The sequence below is a fragment of the Podarcis vaucheri genome, assembly GCF_965113315.1.
Source record: "Podarcis vaucheri genome assembly, chromosome: W".
Lineage (NCBI taxonomy): Eukaryota > Metazoa > Chordata > Lepidosauria > Squamata > Lacertidae > Podarcis > Podarcis vaucheri.
In genome coordinates this window covers 5,116,691-5,136,629 of record NC_138757.1, presented here as the reverse complement: position 1 = coordinate 5,136,629, position 19,939 = coordinate 5,116,691, and the positions used below count along the sequence as shown (strand labels likewise).

The 19,939-nt window shown below is 42.9% G+C and overlaps 2 protein-coding genes across 2 annotated transcripts in view; both read right to left on the bottom strand.

Moving 5' to 3' along the window:
* Positions 1–19,939, bottom strand: part of LOC309523308 (uncharacterized protein) — a 283,533-nt gene that overhangs the window by 99,962 nt on the left and 163,632 nt on the right. The window lies entirely within an intron of this gene.
* The window catches only part of LOC309523313 (proteasome subunit beta type-7-like), a 36,450-nt gene that overhangs the window by 9,464 nt on the left and 7,047 nt on the right, over positions 1–19,939 (bottom strand). The window contains exon 6 of the mRNA XM_082207114.1: positions 2,546–2,604. Within this exon, the coding sequence (XP_082063240.1) occupies positions 2,546–2,604 (59 nt within the window). The remainder of the gene's footprint in view (positions 1–2,545; positions 2,605–19,939) is intronic.

Sequence of the window (19,939 nt, the reverse complement as noted above, 5' to 3'; positions counted from 1 at the left end):
CCCATGCTATCTACAGTAGTCAGAGCAGGATACAATTCTCTCCCTCCCATAAAACCAGATTAGCCAATAAAACATTTGTTTTTTTCAACTAGGGAGGGGCGTGTTCCCTGGCTGAAAGATGAAGGAGAAGGAATGTGGCAAGACTGGAGGGGATCCTCACTTCAATTCTTCCATATAAATGTGGTTATAAGCTGTTTCAAAATGGAAACTTGCTTCTTTCTTCTGGTCAGAGGACAGAGCAAGCTGCTCTGTCTAAAGCATTATTAATATAGTAATGGTGATGATTTTTGGATGAAGAGTGGTATGGAAATGAAAAAACCAGTAAAATCATAAATAAATGAAAAGACTGCCAAGGCAGTACAGTCAGGTGTGAAGACCCTGGGGCAAATGGGGCAGCCCCTCTTTTGTGATGCTTCTGCACCTTGACAAGTGACACCACAGGCACACAAAGTATTGGTCTTCTCCATTCTCAACACATCCATTCCCAATCAAGAATAAAAGCTAAGAATTGCTGGGTTAGCACTGGCCTGCTAATCTGAGTCTTGTGAACTCTGCGAGGGTGACACAGGAGCCTGGCCTATCTAGATGTTCACTGTGACTAAAGTAGCGATATTACCAGGATAGAAGCAGTTAAGATCCAACTCATTAATACAATCACCCATCAAGTAAAAATGTTGGGTTGAAGGTGATTCCTTTCCCAAGACAAGCTGTCGACTTCAACTGAGTGCTGAGACACATTTTGCTCTTCTCTGTGAGGATAAATAGAACCTCCAAGAGCGAACACCTCTGGCAAGGGACAGGTAGGGGCTCTTCCTTCCATTACCTTGTACTGGGCTTCCTTCAAAGGACTCAGAAAGCAAAGTCCATTGTTTTCAGACACTCAGAGGCAGTAGCATCAGCTACCACGGCCAACCAAAATTAATGGATTCCTGTTTATGCTCAATTCAGCAGCCAATTAAAAATGCAGCTTGATTGTGTACATGACAATTGTTTAAATCAGGTTGGCCTTTAAGCAACTAGAAACATACTATTTCTGCTCCCATTTTTAGCCATTCTGCTGTTTCAACACACAAATATGGTACAGTAGTACCTCTGGTTACGTACTTAATTCGTTCTGGAGGTCTGTTCTTAACCTGAAACTGTTCTTAACATGAAGCATCACTTTAGCTAATGGGGCCTCCTGCTGCTGCCGCATGATTTCTGTTCTCATCCTGAAGCAAAGTTCTTAACCAGAGGTACTATTTCAGGGTTAGCGGAGTCTGTAACCTGAAGCGTATGTAACCCAAGGTACCACTGAGTACTGAGGATTTCACCCTTGACAAGCTGGGAGTAGAGAACCACTAAGCCACAAAAAGTGACTTCAATGCCAGTCTCCACTTAAAAAAACCCTCAAGGGCACAGAATGTGGCTTTGTGAAGAACATGCACAGACTGTTGTTGTTTAGTCGTTTAGTTGTGTCCAACTCTTCGTGACCCCATGGACCAGAGCACGCCAGGCACTCCTGTCTTCCTGCAGTTTGGTCAAACTCATGCTGGTAGCTTCGAGAACACTGTCCAACAATCTCATTCTCTGCCGTCCCCTTCTCCTTGTGCCCTCCATCTTTCCCAACATGAGGGTCTTTTCCAGGGAATCTTCTCCTCTCATGAGGTGGCCAAAGTATTGGAGCCTCAGCTTCAGGATCTGTCCTTCCAGTGAGCATTCAGGACTGATTTCCTTAAGAATGGATAGGTTTGATCTTCTTGCAGTCCATGGGACTCTCAAGAGTCTCCTCCAGCACCATAATTCAAAAGCATCCATTCTTTGGCGATCAGCCTTCTTTATGGTCCAACTCTCACTTCCATACATCACTACTGGGAAAACCATAGCTTTAACCTTTGTTGGCAAGGTGATGTCTCTGCTTTTTAAGATGCTGTCTAGGTTTGTCATTGCTTTTCTCCCAAGGAGCAGGCGTCTTTTAATTTCGTGACTGCTGTCACCATCTGCAGTGATCATGGAGCCCAAGGAAGTAAAATCTCTCACTGCCTCCATTTCTTGCCCTTCTATTTGCCAGGAGGTGATGGGACCAGTGGCCATGATCTTTGTTTTCAGATTACAGACCCAATAATCACCCATACGTTTCACTTTTGCACTCATATCTTAAAGAGCCAGGCACAAAATATCTGGAAACACCAGCATTTGAGGAAACATCAGTTACATGTTTAACACATCCTGCAGAATTCCTGCAATTACAACCACAAGGCACAGGTGTCAGACTTGTACTGATTTTTCCATGAGAACGTAGGTACACACATTTTACAGTTTTGTGTCTAACTCAAGTTTTGTGCATATTTATTAGCACAGAAACAATACTTTGGATAATCCCCACAGAAGACAACAAAGTGACTCTTCAGACTGTTGTGGCATTGCTGTAACTGAAAACCAACCATTAAAGATCATTCAAAGGATTAAAGACTAATAAGCAACCCCATCCTACAAATCACACTATGCTACTATCACAATTACATAAATAAACAGTGGGAGTACAGGAGGCAGAGAGAATGTTTACCTCCATGTCAGGCTTGAATTTGTCTTCAAAAACTGTCATAGCTGCCAATGAACCTGAACCTGAAAAGAGCAAGAAGTTTTCATTTTAATTTTCACTAGTGTTACGTCCAATACACCATTATGGTTTTCAAATGACAGAACAGAAAAGGCAATGATGAGACAAGAACTTTACAAATACTCATTTACATTCCTATACAGTGGTACCTCAGGATGTGAAAGGGATCCGTTCTGGAGCCCCGTTCGCCTTCCTGAATGGAACGTAAGACACGACAGCGCGTGCCGTGTTTTGCCGCTTTCGCGCATGCTCGTGACATCATTTTGAGCGTCTGCGCATGCGGCGAAACCCGGAAGTAACACACTCTGTTACTTCCGGGTTGCCACGGAGCGCAACCCGAACGCGCTCAACCTGAAGCACATTCAACCCGAGGTAGGACTGTACATTTGTTTTGCTACTTTAAAGCAGCATCTCTTATTCAAGCTCAATAACAAACAGAGCCTTACTCTGAAGAAAGGCAAAGGGGAAAAGTAGGTTGATAACTCATACCAAGATGGGAAGATGCAGTCTCATCCGCAGATGCCCACTAACAACCCCCAAGTTCGTAAAGAAGGAGGGGGTGGGGGCACTGGATGGAAAGCCCCCGAGGGAGTCTGGATCTCCCAGACGCTGTCCCCAGGAGCGCCCAAGTTCCATTTCTTAAGATGAAAAATTGGATTTATGTTTTGGACATGCTTTGAGCGAGGATGGGGAAATTAATCTGCCAATTAAGCCAGCCACTGAGGTGCCAAAAGAGACGGAGTGGAAGGAGGATAACATCTAAGCTGGTATGTTGGAACGGAATGGAAATGGGGGGGGGGGACTTTTTCTACTATAGGACTCAGATTTATTATAATACTTGGCAAAAAAACCTCAGAAAAATCATTTACATCATTTATAGCAAGCGAGAATGAAAAGTTTATATTCGTTGATATAAATATGGCTTTAAACTATAAACTGTGTGGAAATAACAATATTATATAAGTAAAGCTTTTGATCTTTGAATTGTCTGGAAGAAGATAAAAGATTCCCCAATTGCTGATATTAGACAGAAGCAGGATCTCATTAGCTGCTGGAGAGATGTTAAAAAATTTTGGACGGTTTCCTAGAATGAGTCGAAGGAGTGATGACACAGTTTTAATTTGGAAATTCCATGATGGAATAAGACCGAGCTGCAGAGTTATAAATAGTCATAGGGGGAGGTGAGCTCTTAATATGTCATTATATTTGTAGTTCAAGCATGATTTCGTAAATCTCCCCTGGAAAGGCTAATGTTTGATGCAACCGGTCTGGGAAAATTAATGAGCAGACACCAAGAATTGTTTCATTGGAACTGAGAGAAGATAGCAGCTGCCAGCAGCGAAAAGGTTTTTCGATTGATTCGGCAGAAATACCAGTGGGTGAGGAGATGTTGCATGGACAGAGGGGTATCACACAATTAAATCCACACAGAAACATACGATTTTATTTCAACTCATCTGTGGAAACAACTTGGAGACAGTGAAAGAAGGAAAACAACAGGAAGATTTAAAGGAACTATTAGAAATGACTGGCAAAAGCAGCAGAAACATGAGATGATCAGAGCCCCCCCCCAAGCATTTGTTGTTGTTGTTGTTGTTGTTTAGTCGTGTCCGACTCTTTGTGACCCCATGGACCAGAGCACGCCAGGCACTCCTGTCTTCCACTGCCTCCCGCAGTTTGGTCAGACTCATGTTCGTAGCTTCGAGAACACTGTCCAACCAACTCGTCCTCTGTCGTCCCCTTCTCCTTGTGCCCTCCATCTTTCCCAACATCAGGGTCTTTGCCAGGGAGTCTTCTCTTCTCATGAGATGGCCAAAGTATTGGAGCCTCAGCTTCACGATCTGTCCTTCCAGTGAGCACTCAGGGCTGATTTCCTTAAGAATGGATAGGTTTGATCTTCTTGCAGTCCATGGGACTCTCAAGAGTCTCCTCCGGCACCAAAGCATGTGAAGTCCCAATAATAATAAAATTATAATTTGGCAGAATATTTGGATTGATATGTATATGTATAGTTTGGAATATTTAATGTGATTTGATTGGATTGTTAAATTGGAAAATCATATAGATAGATAAGATAGATAGATAGATAGATAGATAGATAACTCATACTAAGCTCCCTGCGGAAGCTGTACCAGGGTTTAGTGGGAGCATGTTCAGCTTTTATTTCTTGAACCCCAGCCCCCTTCCCAAATGCTTTTGAAAATATTCTCAATATCAAAAGTGAATAGTGGTGTGGTGTGGTATGGCAGAGAGGGTGGTGGGTGGTCCTGCTGTTCAAGACAAATAAAAAAATCCTACTGGGTATGACCAAGCCTTTAGAAGCACCAGAAGCACCCCTCTAAATCCTGGAGTTGTTTTTTTATATTTATAGATTGGGGCAGCATTTCTAGAACAGCTGAGATATTTTCTAGAAAAATATATACTGAGCCACGTATGACCAAGCCAGAAGCTCTGAGAAGAGGCAGACTAGGGCTTTAAAATCATTTGGATCAGCTGAAAGGAACAGATTATTTCAGTGGGTTGGTTTAGCACATGCACAGAAAGATATAGGAATCCGGGTGGCCATTCAGTCTCATCTACCCCAGTTCAATTGTGTTTTATTTTATTGGTTTCTGGATTGTTTCTAGTTTGCACTATAAAACAGTAAGGCAGAGCACACCAGAGTGGCAAACATGAATCACACACAAAGGTTTAAACACACACATTTGGCGATTTCAAGAGCTGTCCTACAGAAATACTAACAGAAGAACCCCCTTTCCGATGTCAGCTCCAGTCATTACAAGTCCATACAAAGAGCGGCTATGAACTATTTGGCAATCTTAAATAAGCTTTGTTCAGAAGAGAATGTGAATCTTCCCTGCATAGACATCATCATCATGTTTCAGTGCAGCCCAGACAGTATTTCAGGATGATCTGCTTTTGAAGACTGAATAAAGTTAGCGACAATTTTTTAATGCCAATTAGATTTTTTGGCATTTATTACTTTTTAACTTGTTTTGCATACCACTATCTGTTTAGCTGGGTCACCCAGAAAGCCATATTTTCCATTTAAAATGATTTGTGTACATCACTTGACCACCTCAATGGTTTTGTGAAGAAAAAGGCAGCGATTAAAGAGTTTCAAATGAGGTGTCCTGCTGATTTTATTAAGTCTGCTGAATGTATAATGAAAATGGAGACGCTGATAGTGACATTGCTGAGAAAATACAGACTATCTTATCTGAACCATTTAAGGAGGTCCAATTATAGATCAAATTTAAAGGGTAGAGGCAGATTTACAGACACAAATCAATGAACATGGTAATTCCAGCGAATGTGACAAAGACTGCTCCTGTTATGGAATATTGCTGTGGTTGAGGATCATTACCTTTACAGTACCAAATACATCACATTTATAATAATTTATTATTTGTACCCCGTCCATCTGGCTGGGTTTCCCCAGCCACTCTGGGCAGCTTCCAACAAAGATTAAAAATACATTAAAATGTCACACATTAAAAACTTCCCCGAACAGGGCTGCCTTAAGATGTCTTCTGAATGTCAGGTAGTTGTTTATCACTTTGACATCTGATGGGAGGGCATTCCACAGGGCGGGCGCCACTCCCTAGAAGGCCCTCTGCCTGGTTCCCTGTAGCTTTGCTTCTCGCAATGAGGGAACCACCAGAAGGCCCTCGGCGATGGACCTTAGCGTCCGGGCAGAATGATGGGGGTGGAGACGCTCCTTCAGGGTTTACAAAGCATCTTCTTATACTCCAGGAAAAGGCTATTTGTTTTTGCCTCGGAGCCACGTACAGCTCCATTTTCAAAAAGGTAGGAATGGGAAACAAAAAGGAATTCTTTGCAAGTGACAAACAGGAGAGGAGAGCAACATGCACAAAGCATGCCAGCTGCCAAAAATAGCAAAGAAGAAGAACTGTGCTGAACCACAATGAGGTCAAAGTGAAGTCCTGTAGTGCTGCTCTGGATGCAGTTTATGAGGCGAGCCTTATTGCCAAGCTCCCCACAACAGGAATAAGCAGAATCAGGTGGAACAAGAGGCAAGCAAGGTGTCTGGAAGAGCCTCACATTGGAGTTTTAACAGGCAAGGCAAGACAAGAGCTGTAATGTGCCAGAATATTTTACAACAATCTGTTTTTTATGTAATTTATATCTAGGCCTTCCTTCTGAAACAGCCCATTTTGCATTCACATGCTAGCAAAACTCCCAACATTTTGGAAGAGCATGCTCTTAAAATGCCTGATGCAGCACCTGCCCCTACACCAGCCTACAACCATCTTACAACCTGCTGTGGGCCAGGCTCTTATTGAGCATGCTACAAGCACAGGAGGAACGTGCCTCTTGACGTGGCATTTCAATTGTGGAACATCCCCACATAATTTCATAGGCACCAACTTTGTCATCTTTCACAGTGCCAATTCAAAACTTTCCTGCTTGCTTGAGCTGCTCTGCGTGTGTAGTCCCCCTATTATATTTTGCTTCCTTGTAAAGTTGTTTTGGCTGTATTGTATACGTGGGGCTTTGTGGTTATATGGCCACTTTTGGTCTTATTGTGCAAATATCTTAACTGATAAGGGGTGGTGTCAGGGAACTGCCATCAGCTCAGAGGCGAGAGGGTGTGACAGGTGTCAGAGGGCCAAAGGGCTAAGGGCAGCACCGGCGGGTTTACTGGAACCCTTACCGACACCGGGGAGACCCTGGGAGGTGGTGTCCATAGATTTCATGACAGATCTGCCCAGGTCATGAGGTAAGACTGCGGCGGTCAACCTGCTGACCAAAATGTGTCACTTCGTGGCATGTTCCCACGCGGTGACAGCTGAGGAAACGGCCAAGCTGTTCGTGGATCACGTCTTTTGACTGCATGGGAACCCATTGAGGGTCGTCTCCGATCGCGGAAGACAGTTCACCTCACGGTTCTGGCGTAAACTCATGAGCCTGTTGAAGGTAGAGGTGAGCTTCTTGACGGCAAGACACCCAGAAACCAATGGGGAAGCCGAAAGAGCCGATGCCATATTACAGCAGTACCTACGCTGCTACGTCAGCCAGAGGCAGAACAATTGGGTGGAGAAATTAGCACTAGCTGAGTTTGCATATAACAATGCTGAACATGTGTCCACGGGGATGAGCCCCTTTATGTCCAACTACGGGTGTCCCCCCCAGGGCCTTCCCAGGACGGGCGAGGGGGAATGGAGTGTTCCGGCGGCAGAGCAGTTTGCAGAAGAGATGGAAGCTTTCCACCAGCAGCTCCAACTGAACCTGGAAAGGGCCAAAGAGGTATATAAAAAGCAGGCAGACAGGCATCACAGGCCAGGAGAGGTCATACAGGTCATACAAAGTGTGGTTGTCATCCCAGGGGTTGCCCTTAAGGGGGGGTTTGCAAAAAACTGCAGCCTAGACAGCTGGGGCCCTTTGAGGTAATCCATCAGGTCAACCCAGTGACATTCAGGCTGAAATTGCCGGACAGCATGAGAATACATGCGGTGTTTCATAGGTCCTTACTTTCGCCTTATAGGGAGGGACACGGCTCCCCGGGAAGGGAGGAAGGGGTGTCCACCCATCCACAAGCAGAGGAGAGGGAACGCTGTAATGAAGTAACGGAAATATTCGATTCCAGGTGGAAAGGGCACCAGATAGAGTACTTGGTGGCCTGGGAGGGGGAACCCAGCTCAGAAAATGCGTAGGTTCCCGCAGGCTCCATCACAGAGGAATATCTGGTGGAGGAATTCCATGCTCTGTTCCCACACAACCTAAAACCCCAAGGGAGGTTCTTTGACTAAGTGTTTGGACCCACGGATGACGAGGGGGACTTCGTAGGCTTTCCATCCTCAGGGGGAGAGGACGGACTACGGAACGAAGTCGGGGAGCTGTCTGAGGGGGAGGAATCTGACTGGGACTTCCCGTCGGCAGGGAGGAACACGGGAGGATGGGAAGCAGTTTTTGAATCCACGGAGGACGACGACTATTCTTTCTGGGGTTCCCCCCCCTCTTCTACCAGAGTCCAGGAGGGGGAGGCTGTTAGAGACCCCACCAATGGGGAGGGGGTCTTGAGGGGGGTGGGTGGATGTCAGGGAATTGCCATCAGCTCAGAGGTGAGAGGTGGAAGGGCACTTGGGTTACAGGGAGTCTCCGAAGGGCGGCGCCAACAGCAATGGCGGTCTCCTTCTAAGCTGGAGGGGGAAGCTCCGCGGAAACTGGGTTCTACCGCTACGGCGCAGCGGGGACCCGTTAAAAAACCGCAGGCGGGGAAAGCCTGCGGCCGTGGGACTCGGCGGGCGCCAGAAGCGCCCCCCCAACTGTCAAAGGAACCCCGTGAGGGGCTCCGGAGCAGAACGGGGGTGGCGCGGTGCTGAGAGTTGACTGCTACTTCCGTGGAGTGAAGCCGCGCAGCTGTTGCTGGAGAGCGCTGTACTCTTTTCTTTGAAGATTTGGCTTACAAACTTCAACCCGTGAGTAAGACTTTTTTTAAAAAATCGGGAGATCAGAGGATTGGATTACCTCTGATCGGGAAGACAAAAAGACTTTGAACTTGGCTCTGAAGCGGGAAAGACGCAAAAAGGAAGTCCGTCTTCCGCTCTTGTAGAAAGAAGCAAAGCAAAGACCTTTAAAGCTAAAGCTATTGCAACTAAATTATAAGGACTCAGATTTTAATGCCTGATGTAAGAACCCCCCCCCCTGAAGTGAGGGGGAGAGGGAAGCCTTTGAACTTGAGATTTAAGGAGTTGGAGGGGGAAAAGGAGAGACCACTGCCCAATCCCTGATACTGGTCTGCCAGAGACAATAAGAAAGTGTTGCACCGTTTATACAGATTTGTAACTGTTTAAAATTACTCTGCTCTTGAATTGGAAGGGACTCTTTGTGGCAGTTGGAATTAGAAGAACTTTCTGTAATTGTTGCCTTCTATTGAAAAGTGAAAGCAGGACAGGACTGCCTTTGGAAAATTGCTTTGAAAGTAACATTGTTGCAAAAGTACTCCCTTAGAGGAGGCTTGGAATATAGCTGGGGACTTCCCATTACAAGGTCTGGAAATTTTCCCATCGGAAAGGAATTTAAACTGCGCAAGCGACCTTGAAATGATGAATAATAAAGCAATGGATCAGGATAAGCCCCAGCCACAGCCAACAAGAATTAAAACCAGACAACAACAAAGAAGACAATCAGTAGTAGCACCTCCTGTTGTAGAAAAAGAGGACACTGGACAGACTGTGCCAAAAAGTACAGGTGCTGAGGAAAACTTAAGTGCATCATTAGACAAAATATTTGGAGCTTTGGAGAAACTGTCAGCTAAAATTGATTTGAACACCACGACCATTAGCTCCAATACGCAGGCCATTGACAGGCTGGTTCAGGAATCTAAATTGACAAAGAAAATTGCTGAGGAAGCTAGAGAAAAGGTGCTGGTGGTAGAAGGAAAATTGCAACCAATTAACAAGCAAATAGAAGAACACAAGGCACAACTGTCCCTATTGGAATTGAAAGATAAACAAGCTAATTTGAGGATCAGAGCTGTACCGGAATCGGAAGAAGGTAACTTGATTGAATTCCTTACGCAGGAACTTGGAGACTTTTGGGACCTCGATCCAGAGAAAGATTTTAAGATAGTGACAGCCTTCAGACTTGGTAGAGGGAATAAAGAGGGAAGGAAGAACAAGGTAAGAGATTGCCTGATTACACTTGGATCTAAAGAAGAGCAAGACAAAATATTGGGCCTACACTATCAGAAACCACTGGAAATAGAGGGATCCAGGATAGAGATTTACAAAGATATCCCGAAACATTTATTGGACCTTAGAGCGAAATACGGAGACCTGGTGACCCTGCTAAGAAGAAACAACATCGTCTTCCGGTGGGAATTTCCCCAGGGGTTGTCCTTTACTTACAAAGGGAAAAAGGTCAAGATAAAATCGGAAGAGGACAAAGAGATGTTTTTGAGAGTTCACGAGGAAAACTTATATAAGGAAGTGGATAACAGAGAATCAAGGCCGAAGCCAGGAATTTTGGACCTAACAAAGCCAACATTGGAGGATAAAACAAAAATGATACCACCCACAGGTCAAGAACAAACACTGGGAGCAGTTGGAGGAGAAGCAGAATAACTTCACAATGTCTCTGCAAGTATTAACTTGGAATATTAGAGGTCTAAATTCCCCGGACAAGAGGGGAAAAAAAATTCATCTGTTGAGAAAGGAAAAATTGGACTTGATATGTTTACAAGAAACCCATGTGACCAGAACACATAGAAAAGTGTTAATTAACAAAAGATTAGGACAAGAATTCATCTCATCAGACAAAGTTAAAAAGAGAGGAGTGGTGATTTATGCAAAGGAAAGTCTATCACCTAAATTTGTATTTAAAGATGATCAAGGAAGATATGTAGCTATTGAAATACAATTTCAAGGTGAGAAATTTCTGATATTAGGGATATACGCACCAAATGAGGGGAAATCAGAATTTTACAAGAAATTGCATGAGACATTGTTGGACTATATGGACTTAAACATTATTATGCTTGGAGACATGAACCGAGTGGTATCGACAAATATGGATAAGTCAGAAAGACAAGTGGTGACAAAAGATGGAAGACTACCGAAAACCTTTTTTGAAATGACAGACAATATGGATTTAATTGACATTTGGAGAACTAAGAACCCCCTTGGAAAAGAAGGGACTTTTTTCTCTGAAGCCCAAAAGACCTGGACAAGGATTGACCAAATCTGGATAACTAGAGGAATGGCTCCCAAGATCCGCAGAACGGAAATCTGCCCAAAAACATGTTCCGACCATAATCCTGTAAAGATGGAAATGAAACCAACAGTGACTGGATCCTTCAGATGGAGGATGAATGACGCCTTGTTTAGAGATTCAGAAATTATCAAGAAGGCCCAAAAAACCATAAAGGACTATTTTGAGATAAATTTGAAGACTACAGTGGGAAAAAGAACAATCTGGGATGCAGGCAAAGCCGTGATGAGAGGGTTTTTGATACAACAAAATGCAATAAAGAGGAAAATCCAAAATGAGAAAAAAGAGAAGATTTTGGAGAAAATAAGAGAAGGAGAGAAAAAACTTAGAGTTAAACCAAAATCCCAAGAGATCTTGAGAGAAATTAAGTTACATCAAGTACAATACATGAAAATGATAAATCAGGACATTGAATGGAAAGTCAAACAGATGAGACAAAAAACCTTCGAATCAGCTAACAAATGTGGAAAATTGCTAGCATGGCAGTTGAAGAAGAGACAAAAACTAAACACAGTTACCAATCTTGAAGTGGATGGAAAAAACATTCAGAAGCCACAGGAGATCATAAGCTGCTTCCAGAGATACTTTAAAGAACTTTACACAGAAGGGCCCCAGATGGAGTCGAAAATTGACAAATTTTTGAATACCAATGGATTACAAAAAAATTCTCAAGAAAATAAAGATTTACTGAACTATAAAATATCTGAACAAGAAGTGGAAGGCACAATTCAAAATATGCAACTAGGTAAATCTCCAGGACCTGATGGACTAACCTCCAAGTATTATAGAACTTTGAAAGACTGTTTAATTCAACCACTGGAGGAGGTTTGTAATGAAATTATGGAAGGGGAAAAGGCACCTGAGACGTGGAAAGAAGCTTATATCACACTCATACCGAAAACTGAGTCTGAAAAGACACAACTTAAGAACTATCGCCCCATATCCCTACTCAATGTGGATTACAATTTTTTTGCTGATATTTTGGCTAGAAGATTGAAAAAAGTTTTGGCAGGAATAATACATAAAGACCAGGCAGGCTTTCTCCCTGGAAGACATTTATCAGACAACACGAGGAATATTATTAATATTCTAGAAAAGTTGCAGGTGAACATCAATACAAAAGCAGTTTTGATTTTTGTGGATGCGGAGAAAGCCTTTGACAACATTTCTTGGAGTTTTATGAAGAAAAATCTTCAGGGGATGGGGGTTGGACAAAACTTTGAAAACGGTATAGGTGCGATATATTCTGAACAAAAAGCTAAATTGATAGTGAACAATATGGTTACTGAAGAGTTTAAAATAGAGAAAGGGACACGACAAGGTTGCCCAATTTCCCCATTGCTTTTTATTTCTGTCCTGGAGGTTCTCCTAAACATGATTAGAAGGGATCATTTGATTCAGGGTATCCAGGTCGGAGCCAAACAATACAAACTTAAAGCTTTTGCAGATGATCTTGTTATGACATTACAGGAGCCGATACCTAGTACCAAGAGGGCCTTGGAAGTAATCCAGGAATTTGGTCAAGTGGCAGGTTTAAAATTAAATAAGTTAAAAACTAAGGTTTTGGAGAAAAATTTGTCATCGATAGAAAGAGAGAGGTTTCAGAATGAGACAGAGCTAACAATAGTAAAGAAGGTAAAATACCTGGGGGTGAACATGACATCTAAGAATGTAAATCTTTTTAAAGACAACTATGAGAAATGCTGGTCAGAGGTAAAAAAGATTTAGAAATCTGGACGAACTTGAAGCTTTCCTTGCTGGGTCGAATTGCTGTTATTAAGATGAATGTATTGCCGAGGATGTTATTTCTATTCCAATCATTGCAAATTATTGATAAGATGGACTGTTTCAAGAAGTGGCAAAGAGACATATCTAGATTTGTCTGGCAGGGCAAAAAGCCCAGAATAAAACTTAAAATTCTTACTGATGCTAAAGACAGAGGGGGGGTTTGCCCTGCCGGACTTAAAACTTTATTATGAGTCAGCAGCCTTTTGCTGGCTGAAGGAATGGCTGCTTCTTGAGAACACTGATGTTTTGGACCTTGAAGGGTATGATAATGTATTCGGGTGGCATGCATATCTATGGTACGGCAAGATAAAAGCACATAAGGCATTTAAAAACCATATTGTCAGAAAAGCACTGTTTAATGTCTGGATAAGGTATAAAGACTTTTTGGAGAGCAAAACTCCAAGGTGGCTATCACCTATGGAGGCGAAGGCCTTGAAAAAACTCAACATGGAAGCTAATTGGCCAAAATACTGGGAAATTTTAGAACAGGAAGGTGATAAATTGAAATTGCAGAGTTATGACAAACTCAAAGAGAAGGTGCGAGACTGGTTACACTATTTTCAAATAAGAGAGGTTTATAACGTGGATAAAAAAATTGGTTTCCAGGTGGAAAAATCAAAGTTGGAAACAGAACTGTTAGAACGCAATGTAAAGACACTTTCAAGAATGTATAATCTGCTGTTGAAATGGAATACTGAGGAAGAAATAGTAAAATCGGCAATGATAAAATGGGCACAAGACATAGGCCATAACATTATGTTTGCTGACTGGGAGAAGTTGTGGACCACCGGGATTAAATTTACGGCATGTAATGCCTTAAGAGAGAATATTATGAAAATGATGTATAGGTGGTACATGACCCCAGTCAAGCTTGCAAAAATACATCATTTGCCCGATAACAAATGTTGGAAATGTAAAGAGACTGAAGGTACATTCTTTCACCTTTGGTGGACATGCCCAAGGATCAAGGCCTTCTGGGAAATGATATATAATGAACTGAAAAAGGTATTTAAATATACTTTCCCGAAGAAACCAGAGGCCTTCCTCCTGGGCATAGTGGACCAATCAGTGTTAAAGAAGGATAGAACTTTTTTAATGTATGCTACAGCAGCAGCAAGAATTCTCATCGCAAAGCATTGGAAGACACAAGATCTACCCACCTTGGAAGATTGGCAGATGCAGTTAATGGACTATATGGAGATGGCGGAAATGACTGGCAGGATCCGAGACCAGGGAGAGGAGACGGTGGAGGAAGATTGGAAGAAATTTAAAATTTATTTGCAGAAATACTGTAAAATTTATGAATGCTAAGGACATTGAAATGAATCGCAGGGGCTTTAGCAACGAAGTAAAATGTTAGATTGGATTAACAACAGATAAATTAATAGGATATGAATTTGCTAAATTAATTTTTAAAAAAGGGATACAAGAACGGGAGACGTGAGGAAGTCGGGAAAATAAGCTAATTGAAGATGAGAAATTAAGAAAGAGGGAATTTTTGTTTTTTGCTATTATATGTGTTTTTACTTCTTTTTTCCTTTTTTTGATGTGTTTAATGTCTGTATTTTTGTATTGTATTTTTCTTTGTCATTTTGTATTTTCTTTGTATGCTTTTTGATTGTGAAAACTCAATAAAATATTTATTTAAAAAAAAATACAGGGAGCCTCCGAAGATCGTGCGAAGCAGCTCTTCCTCCGGGGAGGAGGGAAGCCTCCAGAGGGGAAGGGATGCAGGGATCGGAAGATGCTAGAGAGAGCCGCAACACCGAGCCTGAGCAAAGTGGGGGGGAGGCAGGTCCCCCTTTGCCAACGCCCTCTCTGTGCAGTCGGTTTACGAGCAGAGAGGGGAGGAGAAGGATGGGGGTCAAAAGACTGTTATGCTGGGGCAAGTTTAAGGACCGCCCACTCCCAGATTCTGCTAGTGACTGAGCAGACATGGACTGGAGACGCTCTGCACTGTAAATGTTTTTGTACAGATAATAAAGCCTGGAAAAGATCGGTGGGAGTCTTGCCTCTTCGCTCTCGAGCAACCATGCCGGCACCTAACAGGTGGTTTTAAAAATATTTTAAAATAAACTGATCAGGGCACATAAGTTTCTCAGTGCTACCTGCATTTAAATTAAAAACAGCCTAGAAATAAGTTCTACACCAATCTCAAAAGTGTTTTTTTTTATTAGACTCAGAAAGAATAACAAGAAAGGGAATCTTTTCTGTGAACTGCCCTCTTTTCTGTAAACCGCCCTGAGATCTCTGGGTATAGGGTGATATATATATATATAAAATAATAATAATAATAATAATAATAATAATATCTGAATGATGTTCTCTTTACAGTTACATTACAGAGTCACAGCATTCCTTTTTATACATCTGATGACCTAGAGATACTTTTTGTGTTTTAAAATGACCTTGCTCTCCCATATTTAACAGATATTGGACTTGTCCATTTGCACACTGCAGTTAGCAGCCTTTTGAATGTCAAACATTCAGTGAAGAGTGCTTTCTTTTACTAAAAAGCCTTCTGCATCTTCCAGCACTCCTGTTTGCTGCTGCCACACTGGCAAACAAATGCACTGTGAAGAGAGTAACATTTAGATTTCTCTAATCCACCAGTGTCAACAGTCCCTGACAGCGCACTTATTCACAAATGCTCATTGTTATTCAATTTGCTGCTCCTCCTAGGTAGATATCCAGTGCTCTCCACAGACCCATCGATCGGCGTCATTTTTCACTCTGGTTCCTGGCTGAGAGGCCTGGTCTCTTGGTGGCATTGCCTGTGCGGCAGACAGACATTGTCAATGAATGAAGAGCTGATTTATGAATATGAAACAATACTGGTGCCAAGAGATCAGCCTTAGCCACAAGAGACCACCAGAATGCATCTTGCTGCTTCCCAAGTCTGAAGTACAGACTTCAAGCCCTTTAATTGTATGCATGCATTTCATTATATAGCCATGGCCAGAAGCTTTTCTAGACAAGCCAGCAATCAGACAATCTTGCATCGTTTGCTGAAATCCGCATTTGTCCTTTGTCAGCATAAACACTTTAATTTGATGTTTTCACTCCTGAGTAAGCACTGAGTATGTTTTAAATTCCTTCTAAGGAACGACACTGGTCTCTTATTTAGGAACAAAATGCTGGATTTCTATCCTTTGCCTGTTTTGAGCAACAATACAGAGGCCTTACATGCACACACTGTTGGAAAAAAGCACCAATGCAAAAGCTAGCTCCAGATGGCTGGAATGCAAAACAATATGTTGTGGTTTGCAGATGTACTGTTGGAGAAAAGGAGGAGTCTATTCTCTGTACTGAGCACGGGATGTTAGCTCAGAGTGTCATGTGACCTGTGCTGGAAGTACAGGGGAGGAGTTCGTGACTCTTCTGATGGAGTCTGAAGGGTGCAGTCACGTTTCTATGTACTGCTGAATGACAGGAATAAAACATGTAAATAAGACTCCTGTCTGTCTCATTTCCCCTCCCTGGGGAGAATGCAGGGAGGGAGAGAAACAGAGTAGCAGAGGGTGTGTTTTCCTCACGTCTGACTGACGAGGAGAATCGCCGAGTTACGACCTTGCCTGCCGGAGACGCAGACGAAAGGTAAACAAGTACCCAGCTCAGTTTGCCCGGGGGAGGCCAGTTACCTCTGACTGTGAGCTGAGATACTAACACACACATGTAAAATATTGCTTAAAACAACAAGAGAAAGGTATGGGGAAATTAGTATTCAGTTTGTAGATACATGGAGGAATCATGGAATAGCAATACTGCTGTCTTGTGTGTGCCTAACATCTGATCAAATGTGAGCAGGTCTGAGTATTTACTATTCTGCTGTGATAGCTAATTCCTTCTGGCTTAAATATGTATTCTCTGCTACCAACCTAAGTGTGGAGCTTGTCAAAATGTTGAGTTTAAAAATCATGCTAATATTTTGGCACATAAGAGATCAGTCAGCCTTCACAGGAGTACTAAAAACACAAACTGTGTTCATATTACATCACATCTGCCCATCAAAAGGTTACGGTCCTTTCTTTCCAGAAGAGGCCAAAACTGGGTTGTGTCAATGTAGAGGCACTGCAAGACATTCATGTCTGTGCCAGTTATCCATCCCAAGAACAGAGCTTGAGGGCATGAATTTTGATGTCTGGTTTTATGATCATTTTAAGATTGTAATCCCTAGAATCATAGAATCATAGAATCATAGAGTTGGAAGAGACCACAAGGGCCATCGAGTCCAACCCCCTGCCAAGCAGGAAACACCATCAGAGCACTCCTGACATATGGTTGTCAAGCCTCTGCTTAAAGACCTCCAAAGTAGGAGACTCCACCACACTCCTTGGCAGCAAATTCCACCGTCGAACAGCTCTTACTGTCAGGAAGTTCTTCCTAATGTTTAGGTGGAATCTTCTTTCTTGTAGTTTGGCTCCATTGCTCCGTGTCCGCTTCTCTGGAGCAGCAGAAAACAACCTTTCTCCCTCCTCTATGTGACATCCTTTTATATATATGAACATGGCTATCATATCACCCCTTAACCTCCTCTTCTCCAGGCTAAACATGCCCAGCTCCCTTAGCCGTTCCTCATAAGGCATCGTTTCCAGGCCTTTGACCATTTTGGTTGCCCTCCTCTGGACACGTTCCAGTTTGTCAGTGTCCTTCTTGAATTGTGGTGCCCAGAACTGGACACAGTACTCCAGGTGTGGTCTGACCAGAGCAGAATACAGTGGCACTATTACTTCCCTTGATCTAGATGCTATACTCCTATTGATGCAGCCCAGAATTGCATTGGCTTTTTTAGCTGCCGCGTCACACTGTTGGCTCATGTCAAGTTTGTGGTCAACCAAGACTCCTAGATCCTTTTCACATGTACTGCTCTCAAGCCAGGTGTCACCCATCTTGTATTTGTGCCTCTCATTTTTTTTGCCCAAGTGCAATACTTTACATTTCTCCCTGTTAAAATTCATCTTGTTTATTTTTGCCCAGTTCTCTAATCTGTCAAGGTCATTTTGAAGTGTGATCCTGTCCTCTGGGGTGTTAGCCACCCCTCCCAGTTTGGTGTCATCTGCAAATTTGATCAGGATGCCCTTGAGTCCATCATCCAAGTCGTTGATAAAGATGTTGAATAAGACCGGGCCCAAGACAGAACCCTGTGGCACCCCACTAGTCACTCTTCTCCAGGATGAAGAGGAACCATTGATGAGCACCCTTTGGGTTCGGTCAGTCAGCCAGTTACAAATCCACTGAGTGGTAGCATAGTCAAGACCGCATTTTACCAGCTTCTTTACAAGAATATCATGGGGCACCTTGTCAAATGCCTTGCTGAAATCAAGGTAGGCTACATCCACTGCGTTCCCTTCATCTACCAGGCTTGTAATTCTGTCAAAAAACGAGATCAGGTTAGTCTGACATGACTTATTTTTCAGAAATCCATGCTGACTATTGGTGATCACAGCATTCCTTTGTAGGTGTTCACAGACTGTTTGCTTAATGATCTGCTCCAGAATCTTCCCTGCTATTGATGTCAGACTGACTGGGCGGTAATTATTTGGGTCCTCTCTTTTCCCCTTTTTGAAAATAGGGACAACATTTGCCCTCCTCCAGTCTGCCGGGACTTCGCCTGTTCTCCAGGAATTCTCAAAGATGACTGCCAGTGGTTCTGAGATCACATCTGCCAGTTCTTTTAATACTCTTGGATGCAGTTCATCTGGCCCTGGAGACTTGAATACATCTAAACTAGCCAAATATTCTTGTACTATCTCCTTAGTTATTCTGGGCTGTGTTTCCTTTGCTGAATCATTTGCTCCAAATTCTTCAGGTCGGGCATTGTTTTCTTTATCGGAGAAGACTGAGGCAAAGAAGGCATTGAGTAGTTCAGCCCTTTCTGTGTCCCCTGTTTGCATTTCACCATCTTCTCCTCTGAGTGACCCCATTGTTTCTTTGTTCTTCCTTTTGCTACGAACATACCCATAAAAGCCTTTTTTGTTGCTTTTAACCTCTCTAGCAAGCCTGAGTTCATTCTGTGCTTTAGCTTTTCTGACTTTGTGTCTACACGTGCTGGCTATTTGTTTGAATTCCTCTTTGGTGGTTTCCCCCCTTTTCCATTTTTTGTACACATCCTTTTTTAATCTTAATTCAGTTAAAAGTTCTTTAGATAGCCACCCTGGCTTCTTTAGGCACCTTCCATGTTTCCGTCTCATTGGTATTGCCTGACGTTGTGCTTTTAGTATCTCCCTCTTAACAAACTCCCAGCCATCATGAACTCCCTTTCCTTTTAGTATTGTTGTCCATGGGATCTCACCCAGCACTTCCCTAAGTTTTATGAAGTCGGCTTTCTTAAAGTCAAGAAATTGAGTCCTAGTATGCTTGGCTGCTCCTTTCCGCTGTATAGTAAACTTCAGAAGAGCATGATCACTCGCGCCTAATGATCCTTCCACTTCTACCCCACTAACCAGGTCATCAACATTGGTTAGGACCAGATCTAAAATGGCTGTTCCTCTTGTTGCTTCTCCCACTTTCTGGACAATGAAGTTGTCTGCAAGGCCAGTGAGGAATCTGTTTGACCTTATGCTCTTGGCTGAGTTTGACGTCCAACAAATATCCGGGTAATTGAAGTCCCCCATTACTACTATCTCCCTTCCTTTTGCATGCTTGGCCATCTGTTCCAGGAAGGCATCATCTATGTCCTCCGTTTGGCTTGGGGATCTATAGTAAACTCCCACAATGAGGTCTCTGTTATTCTTCTCTCCCTTAATTTTGACCCAAATACTCTCACTTTGGCTTTGAGGATCTAAATCTTGGATCTCTTCACAGGTATACACATCC